At 38.7% G+C, this 20,812-nt stretch overlaps 1 protein-coding gene across 4 annotated transcripts; it reads right to left on the minus strand.

Moving 5' to 3' along the window:
* Positions 1–260: 260 nt before the first annotated feature.
* RNF141 (ring finger protein 141) lies at positions 261–20,520 on the minus strand. 4 transcript variants are annotated; one of them, XM_054025874.1, is made up of 6 exons: positions 20,428–20,520; positions 16,891–17,087; positions 14,472–14,580; positions 11,517–11,698; positions 4,945–5,052; positions 261–3,294 (listed from the first exon to the last, which is right to left on the minus strand). In XM_054025874.1, exons 2-6 carry the CDS (start codon positions 17,025–17,027, stop codon positions 3,144–3,146), a joined length of 687 nt encoding a protein of 228 aa, XP_053881849.1. In that variant the 5' UTR covers positions 17,028–17,087; positions 20,428–20,520; the 3' UTR covers positions 261–3,143. The 4 variants fall into 4 exon arrangements, with proteins under 4 accessions (XP_053881849.1, XP_053881848.1, XP_053881845.1 ...); XM_054025873.1 differs by having other exon boundaries at positions 16,891–17,090; XM_054025870.1 differs by lacking the exon at positions 20,428–20,520 and adding an exon at positions 20,209–20,346.
* Between the last annotated feature and the right edge of the window lie 292 nt (positions 20,521–20,812).

The following is a 20,812-nucleotide window of genomic DNA, read 5'->3' on the forward strand; positions in this document are numbered from 1 at the left end:
TATTGTGTAATATGAGTGGCTAAGCTTTCTGAAAAGCATGCTTTTAAATTGACTATATCCCTTTAACAAGGAGCTTTTCAAAACACTTTGGTGCAAGAAACTCCAACTGCAATGTTTCTTTTATGGATTGGGGGTGGGAGATAAGCAACAGCTTCCCCAGATATGGGGGTAACTTGCTTATTCTCATTACACTTTTAAAGTTTAAACCACATCCTACTCATGAATAACTTATGTTCCTGTTAAGCATACCATCTGTATGATGGAATTTAACTGAAATTAAAGCTTTATTTTTCCAGTATATCATATTAGAGAAACTAGGAAATCCCTTGAATTTGGAATTCCTTTAACATTTTCTTTCAGAGTGTATTTATTGCACAATTCATACACAAGTTACAATACATTGGGAATGCCTTTAGCTATCAATACAATCAGTAGTGTATAAGTTGTATCCCCATATCAATCCTTTAAGAAATCTTCACTTTAATGCTAAAATACAGGGCATAAAACAGCAATTTCATATGGCCTCCACCAATAGCTATTTACATTCACATTCACACATCACACATCAGACTTTTGAAACCCACTACCATGTTCAAGTTAACTTGAGCTTTTTCCTTTTCTAGTATTTATCTAATACTAGGATATAGTAGGATTTCAGACTATGAAATATTGCCACTGCTGAACTATATTCTTCAGTGCTAACATACTTTCCTTTTATAACATACAGTACATACTTTACAAGGCACACATTACAATAACTACATCACAGTGTGCATTAGAGAAGCGTAATTTAAAAAGCTGTACAGAATATAAAGTTTACATTTTCACTTTTTAAACAAATTTACAGTTTTTGCTTTAGTTAGTGCTGCGTGTCACTATGTTATGGTTAACAACCTATCTGCATTCACTACAAAGTCACATTTTAGTGAGTACATACAAGCCCTCACCAGAGAATCAGCATACCAAAAATCTCACTCAAGGAGTTCATTTCTTTTAATGTTTGAAAAAATAAAATCAATTGGAGGATTTAGTGATTTCAGATGCTTGCTTGTGGTTCAATATAAAAATAGCTTAAAAATTTAAAGGTTATTTTAACCTCCTGAATGCGGACTAATGCTGGGTAGAAAGGAATAAGAATAAAATGGTTTGTGTTTAGAAATGTTACTATTTTAGTGGGAAAAAAACAAAAACATTATGCATTTTCAGCACAGGTTTTCATAGTATTTAGTGCAGCCAACTACTCCACAATATTTAGTGCAAACAAGTAATCCACAGTTTTTCCTCAAGAATCCGGAAGGACTCACTGACATAATAGGATTAAGAGAAGGAACCAGTTAATTGTTTTAGATCTATAAACTCAGATAGATTTTTATAAGATGCCTAAATACAGATTTACACAATAAGCCCTAACAGTTGTGAGGGTGAGTTGCACAGGATGTCAGTCTGATTTGGCTCACTCTATCTTGGAGTCTGACTCCTCTGCCATAAGTCGAACTCCAATGTTTGTCGTATTCTGTACAAGTTTCCAAGTACAAAAGTTTGACAGGTACATAGGTAAGATTCCCAGGGTTTGGTCCCTGGGTATTGTTACTAGTCACTCTTCGGTACAAAATTTCACAAAAAACTGCGTATCTGTAAGTGCAGAACCTAGCCATGACAGAGTTTTAGCCTGAAACAACACTATGTTTTAACAGGTATGGCAAATGAAACTGCAATTTATACAAGAATTTGTGGTCATTTGTATTCAATGGAACAACTGCATGTCAGTGTATCTGTAGGACTCCAAGTGTTAAGTCAAAACAGTTCAATTCGTTAATTGCAAAAAAGAAGAACAATTATATTAGCTCAATATGTCATTTATGTATGAGAGAATTCAAAGTCTGTTCCCTGTGCACTGGCACTGACAAAACTTCTTTAAAAAAAATATAAACTTAAATATTTCACTGCAAAAACACTACAGAAGTATCTTGGTGAACTCATATCATTACTTCCTTTTCACCAGATTTTCGGAGCTGTAAATTCTATTGGAAGCAAAATGAAGCTATTGTTATCAAAGCAGAAGTTTCTCTGCTACAGAAAGGCATATTGCACTTGTAGAAATAAAGTACAGCACCAGTTTAGCTTTTTTTTTTTTTTTTTTAAAGTACGAATAATGTTGTGACTTGGAAAACTTAGGAAAAATGGAGAAAGCCAAAAGCATCAGGACTAAACAAAGCCATGACAGCTACTGTACAATGCCTTTCAGTAAAGTGAGTTCTTTTCAGATATGCTTAGTGCACAAGACAATTTTTGGCTGTCGCTCATCAAAAAGCTATGGAAATATATTGTTTTAACCTCAGGGACTGTGTGTGAAGCTGTTTAGCATAGTTTCGTTAGCTATGAAACTTTAGAAATCAGATAAAATAGCCTTCTAAAACGTTTACTCTGCTAGGAAAAAGGGAAAGCACACATGTTGACACGGCTGGTTTCTGTAATCTCTGAGAATAGATTTAAAACACTTTTCTATACTAAAAATTACTACTGGTTTAACTCCAAACATATAAATACTAAACAGAAACAAATGACCATGGGTGAGGGAAGGGGCAAAAGATGCTTCTCAAATTTCAGCAATAAAACTTCACAGTTTAGTTATAATTGTGTAATCCTAACTCGTGTTAACAATCTTTATTCCTGTGAGTCAACCCACTGAAGTCAGTGGGACGAGCTGTGTGAGAATGGATTACTTATGAGAAAAAGGCTGCAGGGCAGGCCCTTTAATAAGAAGATGCTGCATCTTCTATAATAAAGTTCCATTTGTGGTGTTCAAAAAGCTGGTGCACAATGCTATTATGTTATAATTAATACTAATAAAATTATTCCAATGGCTCTTAATCTTGTCAGAAAAGACATTGTTAAAGTAAACTTTACAAGCGTTAGTGATTTAACTGTTTAGAGCATTTAATGAAGCTACATATTAAAAGTTAAGAATGCACCCAGACATATTAGCTCGTATACCCTGTGTTTTAAAAGAATAGTGTAGCTTTAGCTTACAGCAACCAAAGAGACACCTAAATGAAATGAAGTATGGATGAATGGGAATGAGAAGAAAAAGCAGATGTTCATGACAATGAACTTTCAAGTACTTCTATCAGTAGTCATCAACATCATGGTCTGTGAGGCTGGCCTGCCTCATCTACCATGTTGAGTATATAGCTAGCAATGTCATCTTCTGTAGGTGCATCTGACACCACCCAAGAATCATTTGCCCCAGTCACTTGTAGACGGCAGATAGGACAGTTCCTGTGGCGATCACTCCTGTTTAGGAAATCAGAGAAATAGTTGGTTAAAAAAACAAAAAACAAACAAACAAACAAAAAAAACATGTACACTTCTATCTGAGATGCAAGTATTGTACAGCATCTGCTTTTACTGTCAGCCTTTGCATGCTCTGTATATTAAGAGACTCTGAGAAATATAACTGGATTAGGTGACTACAAGCATAACTGAAAACCCAATCACTTGAATAGTGCCTTTGTATTGTCTTTGCAATCAACATTAGTCAACAATTCTGAGTGCAGCAATATTCTTACCGGTGATAAAAATGGTATAAAGATTGTCTTAGTGGCTCAGGATCATATTTTCTCAGGTTAAATAAAAAGGTTTTTCCAGTTCTAACCATATTAGCCTAACTTGGGATCCAGACGTCAAACTTTGTTTTGACTCATACATCAAACAATAATAAAGACTATGCAACAGAATCTAGTTAACAATTCTGTCAATCAACCATCATAATGGAAACAAACTCATTCACACAGCAGAGATAGTGGGTTCTGCAGTGCTAACAGGCACAAAGTCCTACTTGTCCAAGGTAAGTAGTAAGTTTGATTATACACAGGGATCCAATTTCTTTGATTAAAGCTGTGTGAGTATTGTGTTAAAGACTGTCTCCTCGTCAAAAGTTTGAAACAACCACAAAGAATCAAATGTAGCCATGGGTAAATGGCCAACTCATTTAAATTAATATGGATTGGGCCTGTTGCCCAAGTAAACCAGAGCTGAATTTGGCTCTCTGACTTTTCCCCATGATTCTAAAGACTGGCATGTTAATCAATAGCATGTCCTCAGCTCTAACTTTAGAGCAAAAGGAGAGGCTAAAAGGCAATCGGTTGCTGGTATTGTGTTTAACTTGATACTATATTGTAAAATAAAAGTTATGCATACATTTCAAAATACTATTTAGTATTAATTAAAAACAAACTTTCCCCCACAAAAATTATTGTACTGGGGTTTTATCAAATGTAAGGGAAAATTTAGAGTATTTGACTGGTGAAAAGACTTCTCAATTTAATACCTAAAAATATTCCCTTTGCAATATGTTTATTCACAAAAATAATAATTGGGCATTCCATTTTGCCTTATGCTTGTAACATTTAAAGAGGACTAGACTAGTTTTTAAAGAGAAAAATTTTGTGGAACTTCTGACCTGAACAGATCAAGAGGCCAGATTCAATGCGTTTCCCCTTTTCCTCTTCTTGAAAACTTCATGCATGTCTACAATGTTTTACAGGAATTAAGAATACTATAGGCAACAAACTACAAAAGAAGTTTAACATACTTCTGAATCTTCTTCATTGACTCAAAGTTAATCAGTTTCCCTGTAATTTTTAATTAACTTTACATCTAATTATGCTTTATCAGCTACTTTCACTATTACAAGTGAATTCTCTGCTAGTCATCTTTAAGAATTAGAGCTTTTTCTGGATCAAGTTGTTAATCAAATGCTTGCAAATTCTGAAGTGACCCTTCATTGCTCTGCTGCAATCCTGGTATTTGCTCAAGGGTCCTATCCATCACATGTACATTGCTCAAAAGATATCTTTAAACATTAGAGCATATTGGTACAGAGGAGTCCTTCATACTAAAACCAAACATGTTAGAAATGAGCTTCCTTGTTAAGCACTTTACCATTTATCAATGCATTTCTGACAAAAGCTGTGAGCACATGGTAGGATCAAATCAGCACGTCCATCCATGCAGATGCAACATTCCTCCTCCTCAGTCAGCTGTTTAACCCTGCAATAGACAAAACCGTATTATTCAGTCAAAACATAAATTCAACACTATTCTTCTTGTACATATGCAGACTAGTTATTTATTTTTTGTAGATATAAACATTCAGATTAGTGATAAATAAGCAGAAGAGCGCTTAAGAACATATCATCCATTATGCAACCTGTCCGTGGCAACAATTGTGGCCCAAAGTCATCAACAAAAAATTGCAAAGGAAACTCGGGCTTCACTGGGATTATGCAACCTATTTTTGTATCGCATGATTCCTCTTTTGGTCTCACAAAGGGCTAGAGATTCATCACTTTTCATATTGACAAGTGAAGTCTGCAAAGTTCTTATTCTGAACTATTGCATATTGCATCCTTTGACCAAGCAGCTGACATTAAATTTTACAATAAGGGCAGGGACAGACTCTGCCTTCAATGGCCAAAATGCTACCCTAAAGCAGATATAGCTTTTAATAAATTAAACTTTGACTTTAGGCCAAATTTTTGTTTACTGGCTGGAACAGTCAACAGTTGATTTTTTTTTTTTAAAACAGGATCCCTGACAGAATGCCTTTTCCATAATATTGCAGTTGATGCTGATGTCACGAGACTAGCTGTTTAAAGATCTCCTAGGGGGCAGGTTGAAGTCTCTCTTCAAAATACTGCACTGGAGTACTGAACAGTGGGGGTAGCATTGCAGAAAGGGTTTCATTTAGTGGCATTATATTTCTAGAACAACTGCCCTGGTTTGTGACTGTTTAACAAAGGTGAGAGACTAATTTGGGTGGTCATTTGATTAGATGTTTTGTGAACTATTCTAATACAGAATGGATGCCAGCTAATGTAATGTCTAGTAGTTCAAGTGTTTTTGTTCTAGTCCTCAGCACTTCTTTCAGGGCCAAGTTTACGCCTGGGATTTCCTTTCCAAAAATAAGAGAATCAGTAATTTGTAGTTTATTTCAGGCTGTTGTCAATGAGAAGACATTCTTTACAAATATAGGTAGTGGTTAGGATATAGCAAGGCCTGCTGCCAAATATATTGATAACCAAAGAAAGCATTTGAATTCATTAAAAAAAGAAAAGGTGGTTATTGACCGTAGGTCTTCTAAACAACCTCCTCTCCGTTCAAAAAAAACCAGTGATGGGCCTAGGATTGCCTTTTTAGTTTGCTACACAAGGAACATTGAAAAGTTTCCCCATCCCTATCAAGATGGGGCAAAAAAGGTTAAAAAAAAACATACGTACTGCTACATAATTATGGGACTCCATTCTCTGTTAATAGCTGTACCTTTCTATGACCCTATTTCCAAGTATGAGACATTTACTGGTACACGCATACTAGTGTACCTGCTTGATGCACCATTTTCAGCAAGTTTCAAGGAGCTGGTATTTAGTCATGGGACCAAGCCCTTGAAAATACTTGCAGCCAATTTATAAGTAATCAGAGAGTAGAGTATTGGATACAGATGACATTCTGGAAGGTTTACAAGTTTGGACAGACCACAAATGGAAAGCCTTAGGTTTTAAGGATGACATAAGCATTTGCTTATTTTTCACTAGTATTAGATAAAGTTAGTAGAAACAATAAAGATATTTTAATATACTCTGGATGGGAAAGTAGATGCAACACAAGAGTGGGACACTGTTTAACTGGAACGGGTTAAGATGAAAGGAAAAAGTAAGTAGATAATATTCACTATTTTTGCTCAGTGACCGCTAGCTCTTGCAGAGCTAACAAAAATCTGAAAGGAAGCAGAGTTTAGCCAACTGAGTATTTCACACAAAAAACAAACAGATTAACTGGGTAGAACAACACTTGAAAGGGCTTCACTGTTTGTTTTTCAGTGTCTTTAGATATAGAGGGACATGAAAAATGAGAAAATGCTAGCTAAGTTGACTCAAGCTCATGACAAATAGCATTTCAAAATCTTTGCTTCCATTTGGCAGGTACCACGGGTTGCCACGAGTGATTTGATTTACATCCATCAGCTCATTTAAATGGAGAGGACGTTGCTCTTGACCTCTCCCTTCCAAAAAACAAAAACAAAAAACATACCCACACTTAAAAAACAGATTTTCTTATTCTCCATATATCCCATCGTTATTGCTCACCTCATAATTGAAGACTAGTACAGTGTATCAAGCTTCCAAAAAAAGCCTCTTACAGCAATTATGCAAATGAAAACACAGTGTCCATCTGTCTGAGAGTGTGACTAAAAAGCAGGAAAATACCTTTTTCCCAAATATGCGTACAATATATTTGTTAATGGCAGTGCTAGTGCGTCAATAAATCAGTAATAAATCAGTCACTAAATCAGCCAAAAAACATAAGACTGAATGTTCCTATGCAAGACAAACAGGAAATTAAATCAGAAGAAGAGTGTGTCTTGCAAAACTGTCCCATCCCAGTTTAGTTTATCATTCTTTGTAACATGAGGTTGCAGTCTCTTTCCCCACATTGGGTAAGTAGTATTAGCAGGAATTTCACATGCAGTTCTCCCCCCACTTCTGCTATTTTTTATCCTTTTTGTGTTCCAGCTTATAGAACAGTGGTTCTCAACCTATTTACCACTGTGGGCCAGAATGTGTTACGTGGGCCGCATCCAACACTACCCGTACGGCACTTGGGGTTTCACATGGGCTGCAGCTGTGCGCTGACTGGGCCACAGATTGAGAACCACTATTATAGAACAACATAACTGGTGAGATTTCCTTGAGTTCCTGACTGAAGTGGGAGACAAATCCCAATGAATTTTCATAGGATTTGTGATAAGTTACTTAGGTGCTCTTGCAATTTTGGCTCAATATTTCTTTTCAGTATTGCTGTGAGAATGCATTTAAGAAAGCTCAATGAAGACTATCAAAGTGATAGCTTATCCCCAAAGCTTTCGCTACCACCAGAGATTAAACAAGTTGGCAAGACAAAGATTTATTATACGGGAGTCATATTTGAATTTTTCCACTTTGAAAGATTCTACCACTGCAAAAGTATCCTTACGTTTAAGATGGAAAATGCTGTCGAACTAGATAATGTCCCTCAAAACTGAAGAAAGAGTGCCTGCTGTAAACATAACTTAAACAGGGGACGTATTTGGGGTCAGGAAGGAATTTTCCCCAATGTCAGATTGGCGAAGACCCTGGGGGGGTTTTCGCCTTCCTCTGCAGTATGGGGCACGAGTCACTTGCAGGTTTAAACTAGTGTAATGGTGGATTCTTTGTAACTTGAAGTCTTTAAATCACGATTTGAGAACTTCAGTAACTCAGTCAGAGGTTAGGGGTCTATTACAGGAGTGGATGGGTGAGGTTCTGTGCCTGCAATGTGCAGGAAGTCAGATTAGAACAGTGGTCACCAACTCGTCAATCACAAATCGACTGGTTGATCCTGGAGCCTCTTCTGCCAGTTGATCGTGATCTCTGGGCCGCTAAAAGTCCGGGAGCGCAATGGGGCTCAGACAGACTGCCTGCCTGCCATGGCCCCACACCGCTCCCAGAAGCGGTTGACTGCTAGTACATGTCTGCAGCCCCTGGGGGGAATGGGAGGGGGGGGACTGGCCAATGAGAGCTGTGGGGATGGTGCTTGCGGGTGCAGGCAGCGCACGGAGACCCGCTTCCGCCCCCCCTCCTCCCAGGGGCCGCAGAGATGTGCCAGCCGCTTCTGGGAGCGGCATGGGGACACGGCAGGCAGGCAGCCTGCCTGAGCCCCTTGCGACACTGACCGGGAGCCACCTGTGGTAAGCGCCTCCTGGCCGGAGCCTACACCTCACCCCGCCCCCTGCACTCCAACCCTTTGCGCCAGCCTGGAGCCCCCTCCTACGCCCAAACTCCCTCCCACACCTCAACACACTGCCCCAGCCTGGAGCCTCCTCCTACACCCAAACTCCCTCCCAGAACTTGCACCCCTCACTACTGCACCCCACCCCCCTGCCCCAGGCTCAACCAATGCACACCCCACAGTTGAGAACGTTACACTGATTTGTGACAATCCCTGAAGGATTTTGAATCTATAAACCACAAATGACACTAATAAAAAGTAAAACTCATGAAATGTCCAGTGGATTCTATGAGATTGGGTGCAGTGTGACCACATGACCCCTGCACCCAAAGTCCCTGCTAGAGCTTGCACCCCTCACTCCTGCACCCAACCCCCTGCCCCAGGCTCAGCCCCCTCCCACACTTCAAACCCCTCAGCCCCAGCCCGGTGAAAGTTAGTGACGGTGGGGGACAGTGAGCGACTGAGGGAGGGGGGAATGGAGTGAGTGGGGTGGGGCCTTGGGGAAGGGGCAGGGTAGATCAAATTCAAAAAGTGATCTTGTGTGTAAAAAGGTTAGAGACCACTGGATTAGATGATCATGATGGTCCCGTCTGACCTTAAAGTCTAAGTCTGACAAATATTTTATTTTCATACATCTTAAAACAGAGAAACAGATACTGCCCCCAGTTATAGCCATGCAACTCTCATGTTGCATGGCTCAGTGTTTGGATGCTGCACACTTATCTGAGCTTCGGTGTTGCTAAATGCTATTTTTTTTTTTTAAACATGCTGTCATGTATAATGAACCTCATAGTCATGATTTTATATTACAGATCAATTGAAAAAAGTCATTTTTCCTACTGGTGCTTTGTACAGACACATCAAAAACCACTGGAAGTTTCACCTTACAAAACAAACTGCTTAAGACATTGACGTGAACAGCAGACCAACAGTATAAGACTTCAGAAGCTTCAGATCTGGTAGCCAGAACGACTAACTATCACAGAATCCCGAAGAGCAAGCCACATGTTTAAATTTAGTATATTCTTTCTTAAAGAATACAAACTACACCAAAGGAACCACATAACTCTAACAGCTCAAAGAGACAGGGCCAAAATATCCCCCTGCTAAGGAGTCAACAAGAGGATAAGGTGAGGCATTGATATAACTGTACTAGTGCAAGCCCTAATGTAGACAAGCAAAGCCACTATTTGCCCTATAGGAGTCTAATTCTTCCTGAAATCAGGTTCAACTTCACTAACACAAACAGAGGTGCTTCCCCATCTACATTAGGAGTTTCATCAGTGTCTGCTTTGGGAATTTTTCCTGTTCACAGCCAAAATTCCAGCATCTCTGTTAAGTGGTTTCTAGGCAATAGGTGTTCTTCCTTCTTAAAAAGGGCAGAACAATGACTTGTTTCGAAAGTGCAACAGATTTTTTTTCCCCACCACAAGTTCTGTGCACAGGTCCTCTTAAATTGCTAAACCAACTCTTGTATGTCAGTTTAAAAACACTGTACGATCTTTATTCTGAATAATCTCCCTTTCTCTCACTCCCTCAAACAATTGGAGCTTGCAGTCTGGAGCTTGCCAGCTTTGCTATAGGTATTTCCTCGCCCATTACTCAGAAATAGCATTGTTTTACAGCGTATGATTCCATTTAGGCCTAGTCTACACTGGGGGGGGGGGGAGGGAAGGAGGGGCGGTCGATGTAAGATATGCAACTTCAGCTACGGGAATAGCATAGCTAAAGTCGACATCTCTTAGGTCGACTTACCTCCCATCCTCACGGCGCAGGATCGATGGCCGCAGCTCCCCCGTCAACTCCGCTTCCGCCGCTCGCCCTGGTGGAGTTCCGGAGTCGACGGGAGCGCGTTTGGGGATCGATATATCGCGTCTAGATGAGACTTGATATATCGATCCCCGATAGATAGATCGCTACCCGCCGATCCGGCGGTTAGTCTGGACGTACCCTTAGTTATCATTGTTTAAAACATCTCCCTACCTTACTTCAACTTTCACATTTAACTTTCAAGGTAATACAAACTTTACATTTAAACAGTTAGCAATAGCAACTTTTCAACATGGAGGAGATAGGGTGCAAAGCTTCTTGCCATTACATTCACGTTAACCATTTTATAAATTTTGAACTAAAAGGTACTGCATGTGCTGATCTCAGTCTGTTGCTTTTCCTCCTAGCTAACAAAGCAGGATGCCAACACCTATGAACCAGTACATGTTTTTTTTCCAGTCTTACAGGTTAAATTATGGTTAGCATTGATGACTTTCAAATGACAACAGATGGGAATTTCCAAATGCCAAAATGTGAGGAAAAGAAAGTTTAAGTGGAACAATAACATTAAGTCTGTGTAAACAAATATAACTGAAAACAGTTTTGTAGCCACAGCTGATTTCATTTCCTTCTGTTTCCTCACTCAGAAGAGACAACATATACTAGGTTTATATTAGACTATAATAACTAAAAAGACTATTCCAAACCTATTGTGTACGGGCACCAATGGTAATTCAGAGTCAACTACATGATTACAAGTATTTACACCACATCCTTTTTGGTAACATGCTCACTGTTTGGCAGACAAAATCTGTTCTACCCACATTTATTGTGTTGGATGGTAACAGTTCAGATTTAATATGATTTTGGAGGGTGTATAGTTATTACAAACAAACATATATATACACACATACACAACCTGTAATATATTGAACTACCTTCCCATCCATAAGCTGGCCTGGCAAGATGACACAGATGACAGACTTGCAGCAGTCCCTTCAGAGGCACTGCTCTGTGCAAAAACTCCTGCTGCTTGACTTGTGATGTCTTTATAAAGCTGAATAAACTGATACAAGTTCATAATTCTTGAAGCTTCTACAATGCCACTTGTTTTGTTTATCTAAAGATACAAAAGTTTATAAATAGATTTGTATTATGTAACAAATATTAAATTTATCTGTCATCATTTTGAACATAGGTAGGTAGGTAAATATGATCAAATGCATTGGAAAATATGAGCTTATGTGTGATATTTGCATCTCACTAGACTTATGGTATTCAACTATATTAAGCTATAATTAAGTAGAAGCATTTATGTCTAGGAACTTTAAGCATAAACAAAACCTTGGACAGAAATCTATTGTTTCATTTTTAGGGCTTAATTTAGCCAAGCCAGTATCTAAATTATACAGTACCCACTATCATGATTACAATGACGACTGTCTTGATAGAAGTCATCATGAAAATCTTGTTCTTCAAAGTACCTGCCCCCGCCCAATTTTTTATATGTAGGCTAAAAGTAAAAAATAAAACTATATTAACAATTGTTAGTCCCAGAGAATAGTCTTGAGCTATGCTGGATTTGAACTCTACCTGAAGGAATTCAAGAGCTTTATTAAGATTCTGGATATCACTTGACAAGCTAAAGTAACGTGTAAAAAAAATTAAGAAAACTAAGAATGACAAAGTATTACAAAAAACACTATCAAGTGATCCATTTAAAAATACAGTAAGTGCTGTCTTTAAAGATACTAAAATAATAGAGGTTATGGCCAGAAGAGATCATAATCATCTAGTCTGACTTCCTGCACTACACAAGCCACAGAATTTCAACCAACAATTCTCATTTCAAGGCAAATAGCTTCTGGATGAATTAGAACAGTGTTACTCAGACTGAGGCTCAGGAGCCACAAGTTGCTCTTTAATGTGTCTCTTGAAGCTCTTTGCAGCACAGGATATTAAAACAGTGTGTGATTTAAATATTAACTAAGCTAAGTTATTAACCAACCAGGATGCTATTACTATGTTATTAACCAATTGTAGTTGATAAAATAATACTTGGTCAGCCATTTTGCTGTGAGAATTTTATTTTTTATACATATAGAGAGAATAGTAATTGAAACAATGAATTCATACTACTGTGGCTCTTTTGGGTAATGCTGATCGCTAACTTGGTTCCTGAACTCCTGAGATCTGAGCATCACTGAACTAGCGCATCTATTTTAGAAAGACATGAAATTTTGATTTCAAAACCTTTGAGTGATGAAAAGTAATTAAAAACCTTGTGCCTTACTTGAATTTGCCTAGCTTCAATTTCTAGTCATTTGAATTTGTTATGCTTGTTTGCTAGATTAAACGGCCTTCCAATACCAGAAATCTCTTCCCAAGTAGGTACTTACAAGCCATAATAAAGTCACCTCTTAATGGTCTCTATGAGATACATGGATTAGATTCTTAAGTCTCACTGTAAAGCAGACTTTTAAGAACTCAAATTATTCTTGTAGCTCATTTCTAAACCCTGATCAATTTTTTTCCAACATCCTTCTTGAAGCATGGACACCAGAAATGGACATAATATACCAGTAACAGTCTCACCAATGCCATATACAATGGTAATACCACTCCTTAATCCTACTTAATATTCCGCTGCAGTAGATTAACTCTTTTAGACTCACACCAACAAGTTGATTATTCACCTTTTAATCTTTTTCTGAGTCATCTCTATCCAGGATAAAGGATAGGGGACTGTAAGTGTTACCTAGATTTTTTGCTCCTAGAAGTAAAACTTTGCATTTGACTATATTAAAATTGCATGTTTGATTGTGCCCAGTTTACCAAGGGATCAAAGATCACGCTGAATAACTGACCTGTCATTTATTTATCACTCCACCAATTTTTCTTTCATATGCAAACTTTAAGAGTAATGATTTTATATTTTTTGCCATATCATTTAACAACATTAGGCCAAGAACAGATCTCTGTAGGAACGTCACTAGAAACCACCCTGATTCAGTGACTCATTAGCATTGAGAACAGTTAGCCAGTTTTTATATCATTTAATAGTTGCCACACTGATTTTGTATACTGTTACCTTTTGAATTTCAGTGTCAACTTCTGGTTTTGTGGGATGAATATCAACAGCAAAACTAACAATTCAATATTCCAAAGTAGCACTATTTGCTTTCTTAGGATGAAGCATCATTGAACAAGTGTGTTCATTATGAGTTTCAGGAGGGCAGAGAGCCAAGATGAAGTCTTACAGTGAAAAAACAATATTAAAATTGAAGTCATACACATTTATAGCTGCATGTTAATGCAGCTATCAATTATGTACTTTTAACAGTGTCATGGAAACCTATCTTGCTCCTACAATTAACTGAAGTGTCACAATAAAGTCCTGATCCTGCAAGATCGTCGAACTGCTGTGAAGCCCCAATAAAAATGATTTGCCTACATGGTTCAGCTTGCACGATCAGGCCTAAACTAATATCATTAAAGGTCAAAGTTTCAAATTAAAATAAGATTCACTTCATTTTTAAGAGTGTAGGAATTTTATCTCCCAGTGAAGTTCATTCTGAATGTCCTTTATTAATATGCAACCTCTGTCAAGCTTGGACTATAAAACTAAACTAATTTAGTCTCCAATTTGTTTCACTTTCTGTTTCTTATATATTAGAAAGATGTTCCAATGACTGGATTGCAAATCGTTCAAAAGCAGTCATGGAAATGTTATTGTTGATATTGACTTTTTAGGAAGACCTAGATTTTAGGCCTAACTGTACTTAACAGTATAGGAATACCTCCAAATATCTTTGAAACATATTGTACTGAACAACAATTTTTTTCAGTTACCTGCAATTAAAAACTTGAGTTAAAGGTTCTGATAATCTTACCTTAGTACAGACTATCCGAACCACCACCTTCCAAAGAGCAGAGGAATCAGAACCTGGCTGCACTTCAAACAACAGATGTTTGTCCTGGCCAGAAGCCAACTTTGCAGTGCTGAAACACAGATGCATTAATCCGACATTATATATTAGACAGGCAACGCTTGGTGAAGTCACCTTTGAAAGAAACTTAGACACTGGCATCATTTACCCATCCACATTTAAACCTGAACAGCAGTTATATCAATGCCATAGAAATCAACAGGGTTCTTATGTGCCTAAAATTACTCTCATGCATATTTGCAGACTCAGGACCATAATGAGCTATGTAATTGCTAAGTATTATAGATACACTCTTAAATATAAACAAACAGGGTGGATAAAAACGATTTTTTTAATCGCATTTTTATTTAATCAGATTTTTTTGATAAAACGCTTTTTGAGAAAAAAAACCTAACGATAATTTTAATTAAGATACATTATAGCTCAAAAGATATCTCTATAGCTCAAAGATATCTCATCATGGAATAGGGATTATAAATTCTAATTCTATAGCATGAGACAATATATTCATGTAATGTTTAAGAAAAGTTTTGTAAATGAGTTCCAGTAGTTCATGGATTGGGGACCCAACCTTATGGGGTTTCAGGGGCTTCTGTATAAATTATTTACATCGATCTTTCTATCTACCCAATGGGACTCGGTGCGGTCTAGAAGATACCATCAGAGATGCTTAGTTTTACAGTTCTCAAACTGTGGATTTGTGTATCCAGAGATAATATGCTTGTTAACATCAAAAATGTTTTAAAATAAATAAATAATAGAGAGGTGAGAAATAATAGACCTCAACCCTATTGTCCCTCTGCAAAATTGTGTACACAGAATCAATCCCTTACCTCTCTCTAAAAGTACAAAGTTTCAAAAAGTTCAATGAATAGAAGACTGTTGGGGGCAGAATAGATCTGGAAAAGGAGAACAAGTCTGGAGATAAATGTAAGAAGGGAGGGACAGGCAGTAGAAATAAAAGTGAAACTGTTTGAGCAGTATATTCCAGAAGTCTTGAGGTCTTTCTGAGCATAACCTTCATTGATTTAAGATCTACCATACAATTCTCCTACTAGAAGGGAAAACTTATAATGGCAGCAGGCTGTAAAAGAGACCCAATCTGGGAGTAAGAACATTCAAGAAACATATGTTTGCTGATGATGTTTTAAAGAAAGTCACACCAGTGAACTAGTGGAAATCACTTAAGCACTTGGATTCAGAGACTGTTGAAGTAATAATCTCACTTTTAACAGCAGTAGCTTCTTCTGCTGGTGTAGAAAGAATATTTTCTTCCTTTGGACTAATTAATTCCAAATTTATAAAACGTTTGGGACCTGAAAAAGCAGGATAGCTTGTTTTTCTTTTCCAGATTATGAACAAATCAGAAAATGAAGGTGAAGACAACTGAGTTAGCTGCAGAAGACAATATTTTAAGTTTCTCATATTGACCTGGCTGACAGTCTATTTAATTTTTGTTTGTTTTTAAAAAAATATTTCATTTAACTATTTTAGTTAAAAACAGTGTTAACAAAAACAAACCTGATTTTAAAAAACTTGAATGTTTAACAAATACAATATTTTAACAAAACAAGCATATGAATTTTTTGAATGTTTGCTGTTGAAGAAAAAATCCAGAATACATAATATTTAGTTAAATAAAACAATTTAAATGTCTGTCTGGCGATGTTCTCCTCCTAATACAGCATGGCAAGAAAATCCTCCAAATATTAATGATTACCTGTTGAATTGGAGATATTTATAAAGTCATTGGGAGGTGAACTATCTGCCTCAATTACCTTTGGTAAATGAAATAACTAAACAATCATTCATTTTCTGATATAGCTGTAAAACTAATCTGAAAAGTTTTCAAAATAAATCACTTAAAAATGTACAGTGTGTACCTTCTAAAAATGAAACCTACATCTCTGAGTTGTGAAGAATATGTATTAAGGTTATCACAACCAACAAGAATGCACTTTTATGTAGAAATCCATGATTAAATAGAGTCTTTCTGACTAGTGAGTAAATCAATTTGGATTTAAATCAAATCCACCCTGTAAATAAATGAAACATCAATAGATAACCTTTCAATTTCAGACCCAATATTCACATTCTAAATATTTTTCTTATACACAAACACTTTAAAAGGATAAATGAGGGCCAACACGCTATAATAAAAACATTCACAAAAATATCAGTGTAATATTAATAGATTTGATTGATCCTATATAAATAATTTCAATCTCAACATTGACTTTGAGAATTTAAGGTCATATATTTGAAAACCTGATAGTAGATTATTAATAAGCCTAAAATACTATTCCGTACAGTCTTTGTACAACACGACAATGGGAAAGGAATAAAGAACATGCAGCCTTACACATCATTAAGTTCAGCTACTCGCCCCAGAAACTCTTCATAAGTCAGAAAGCCACTTTCTAGAGCCAAAGATGCATGTTTTATTACTGGCAACTTGTTAATAGCAGTGTGTGTCTGGTTTGAAATCTGTTGACCCATGACGAAATTCTTCAGCTCAATGTCCAGGCAGAAAGGAGGTTTCAGTCATTTGTGGAGCTTCTGCTAAATACATTTTAAAAAATTGTATTAATATAAATTTAAGAGTCTCTGCTCCCTTTTCTCTCTTTCCTTTTAAGCATAGCAACCTATCTACTCACTAAGGAGTTTGGAAAATCACCCACTGATTATTAAAGACACAGCCTTGGATAAGGGATACATCCATAACGTAACCCAGGAACAATGCAATAACACTTGTTGGAGCGTTACGTTTTAAAGTAGCAACTTGTGAAAAGGCATTATTTTGTTCATAAATTTATTCCCACTATATACAGAATGTACTGTTTGAAAAACTCCACATTGCAATGTTTTCAAACACAGGAATGCAACATGACGTGAGGCTAATATGTGTCAGTTTAAGAAAGGATTTTTCTCTGCAAGTCAGAAGCTCTAAGAACTAATCGTATATTTAATTGTATAATTAAACTGATATGTACAGAACAAAATGTGTTTCCCTATGCTTGTCTCCACAAAGAAGTTGGATATAACTAAACTGGCTTCTAAGTTGACTTAGTTTTATCAGTGCATTCCCCTGGGGTGGACACTCTTAAATTGATTTCAAAACATCCACTGTAGGGGGTTGCACTGATACAACTAAGTCAATTTAGAAACCATTTAATTAAATTGTATGCATACAGAAATTGCACCAAGGCTTTTGAATATTAAACACAAGCCAAAAAAGATACACGCCAGAGATGATGATACAGAACAGTAAAACATTAAGATTCATGATGACATTAAGGATTAAAAACTAGGCAGAGCCACATGATCCTCAGATACCTCTCTGGCTACTGATTTGTTTGATTCAAGTAAAAAAGTTTCCCTCATTTAAACAATCTTGTATAGACTTGTTCCAGTTTCTCCTCCCATTTCCTCAATTCATACAGCACAGGCTTCCTCTACATTCCTCCGCACTTTCACCCCACTGGTGGTGCAAGATCATTCTCCACAGATTCTGATCCCAATATCCAGAAGAATCTTCATACCCTCACCTTATCTAAACTTCATTTCAAGTTAGTCAAACATTCGCTTCTCCTTACTATTTTTATTTATTTAAGAGTAACATCTAAGAGGGAGACAAATTAAATCTGTAGGGACATAGGCTCAGATCCTGCAGTCAGTGCCACTAGTACAGACCCCTGTGGAACTCCATTGACTTTAATGGGGCTCTACAAGTCTGAGTTACCAGATTCAATTGAAGGATCTGGGTCTTACTTTGTATTTGCAGTTGCACTCTGAGTTTGGTACTAGCCACATTATAAACAGATTTATAGTGTCACTGTACAAGACCTTGATCGAGCAAACATTTCTGCATAAACATTTGCAGGATCAAGGCTTACTGCTGTAAATAGCTGATTGCAACTACATAAAATTTTGGACAAGAAAAAACAGACAAAATGTGTGTTACAGTTGTGAAAAGTACATTCTCCTCTAAGGGGTCAACTGTGAAATATCCAACTATATGTTATACATCAAGATAACAAAAACTTAAAACTTAATTGTAAAATTCAGGCCAAATTCTGTTCTCAGGTTCTCTGAATTCTCACTGAAATCACTCTCCAACACCACTCTCCTGACTCTTGCCCTCAAATTTAGTTTTTAAAATAAAACAAAGGGAAGAGAAATTGAGATGCATCTATAACCACAATAAGCACCCCAAGATCTTTCACTAGCATTACCTCCATCCCTCACATACAACCTTCCTCTGCATCCTCCGTTTATGTACTTCCTTGTAAACCTGTGCCCAGTTTAAACTATTAATTTATTGGGGCCAATGCATCTTAATGGAGCTACATGACAAAAACATGCCAATCTATTAGTACCTAACACCACAACAGAGTTTGCAAATGAAGGAGTTGGCACACATGCAAAAAGTTGCCTTCTCAAACAACTGTTTGCCTTAATGTTTTCTCCATAAAGATCAACATAATCCACATTTGATTAGAAAAATTTCAGCTGAAGAAGTTAACAACTGACTTAAACAATAAACTGCTTTCAAAGCTACAGAACTCTTGGATTGTTGTATGATCATTTAAAGGCCACGCTAAAACCATAAGTAACTTTCAATCTAGTCAATTTTACAGCCATGTTAAGCCATCCAGAAAATAAGGGTTTATAATGTAATAGCTGAAAGACCAAAATTATGGGGAGAGAGTAGTTTACCTAATAGGTGTTTTCCCTCTTCAGTTACTCTGAAATTATATAGCTGTGACAAACAGTAACACTATAATCAAGCGTGCACTAAGCCTGTATCACAGATTCTCCATTCTTGTTCTAAACATCCTTAATTTAAGTATTTATATTTGAATTCAGTACTCCAGAGATGAACTAGTAGGTTCTCTGCTTCAGTAAGACTATGTAACGTAACCCTTAATATACTACATTATAAACTAAAGACTTTTGTGCGTTGACAAACAAGCAGGCATATCTATTCCATGATATTACTGAATGGAGATTTAATAATGAACTACTCCTGTGCTTCACCCTTGGCACAGCCAGACCTGCAGATGGTAAGTAAGCGCTGCCACTGTTTCTGGCGAGGGTTTGTGGTGCAAAGCCAGAGTACTGTTGTCATGCCCATTACCGTGCACAAGTACCATCATTTTACTGTGTTGCCATTGAAGTTTGCCACGCTTCGAGTAGCGTTGCTGAGGCCTAGCCAGTAAACCTCGGGCACAATTCACTCCCCTCCCTTACAACAACTCTTGCCGTTACATAACACAGCATCAAAGCCAGAGCGCCTAGGTACAAGCAGCCCCGGCGCTCGCACGGGGGTGACGGGCCGGCCACTGGGCTGATCGCTCAGGCAAGGTGCACGTTTGCTGGCGGGTTTAATCCAAGCTTAAAGAGGTCCGCGGAAGGCGGCTCCCCGGGGGCTGCCGGGCCCCCACTGCTCACCGTTACCCCGACGCCACAACCAGCGGGCACGTGGCCGGCCCCCGCCCAGCTCCTAGCCCGGGGTGGGCACAAGCGGCCCAGGACAAACGCCGCGTGCCCAAGGAACCGAGGCGGCGCGTGCTGACGGGCGGGAGCGGGGCTCCGCTCTCCCCGCAGCCTTTCACCTGGGCCCAGCCCTGCCTTGCCCGCCGCCCCTGTCACTGCCCGGCGCCAGCGGCAGCCTCACCCCACACCCCCGGCATCCTGTCCCCGCCGGCCGGGCCCGCCACGGGCTGGTAACGGGATCGGGACGGGGAGGCCTCCCCGCGCTCCCCCAAAACCCAACCGCCAGCGCGAGCAATTGGGGGCCGCCGTCACGCGCGGCGCCTCGCTGACGTGCTCGGTTGTGCGCGCGCGCCTCAGCCGCCGCAGCTAGGAGACCGAGGAACCCGCCCCGCCCCCTCACCTGGAGGCTCAGGCTCCGGGCCCGGGGAGTGGGTGCCGGTTGGCTGCCCGGTGCCCAGCCATAGCGCCCGCCAGCCAGGCCTGCTGCTCAGAGCAGGGGCCTGTGGGGATTGCGCAGCAGGGAGATGCTGGGAGAAGGGGAATGGAGGGTGGAAAGTTTCTGGTGGGCCGGGGAGCCCCCTCCTAGGAGACGGTAACGCGTCCTTTGGCTAGAGTGGGTGGGCGCATCCAAGGGAGAGGCGAGGGGGAGGCCTGGCAGGGATTCTCCATGTCTGATTTCTGTGGCCCTACATGGGGCGGCGGAGGTGGCTTGTTGTTGGGAGGCGCTGGCTGGACAGAAGCGATGGGAAAGTTGCTTGTGCTCCCTCCAGCATTTGGCTCCCATT

The sequence above is a fragment of the Malaclemys terrapin genome, chromosome 4, assembly GCF_027887155.1.
Source record: "Malaclemys terrapin pileata isolate rMalTer1 chromosome 4, rMalTer1.hap1, whole genome shotgun sequence".
Classification (NCBI taxonomy): Eukaryota; Metazoa; Chordata; order Testudines; family Emydidae; genus Malaclemys; species Malaclemys terrapin.

What these genes read in the sequence shown, in the direction of transcription:
- RNF141 (XM_054025874.1), bottom strand. Translation starts at nt 17,027, where the DNA reads ATGGGTCAACAGATTTCAAACCAGACACACACTGCTATTAACAAGTTG. An exon ending in GTAGCTGAACTTAATGATGT is followed by an intron (nt 14,581 to 16,890) that starts GTAAGGCTGCAT and finishes TCTGTGTTTCAG; the next exon opens with CACTGCAAAGTTGGCTTCTG. An exon ending in CAGAAATGCATTGATAAATG is followed by an intron (nt 3,295 to 4,944) that starts GTAAAGTGCTTA and finishes TTTCCTAAACAG; the next exon opens with GAGTGATCGCCACAGGAACT.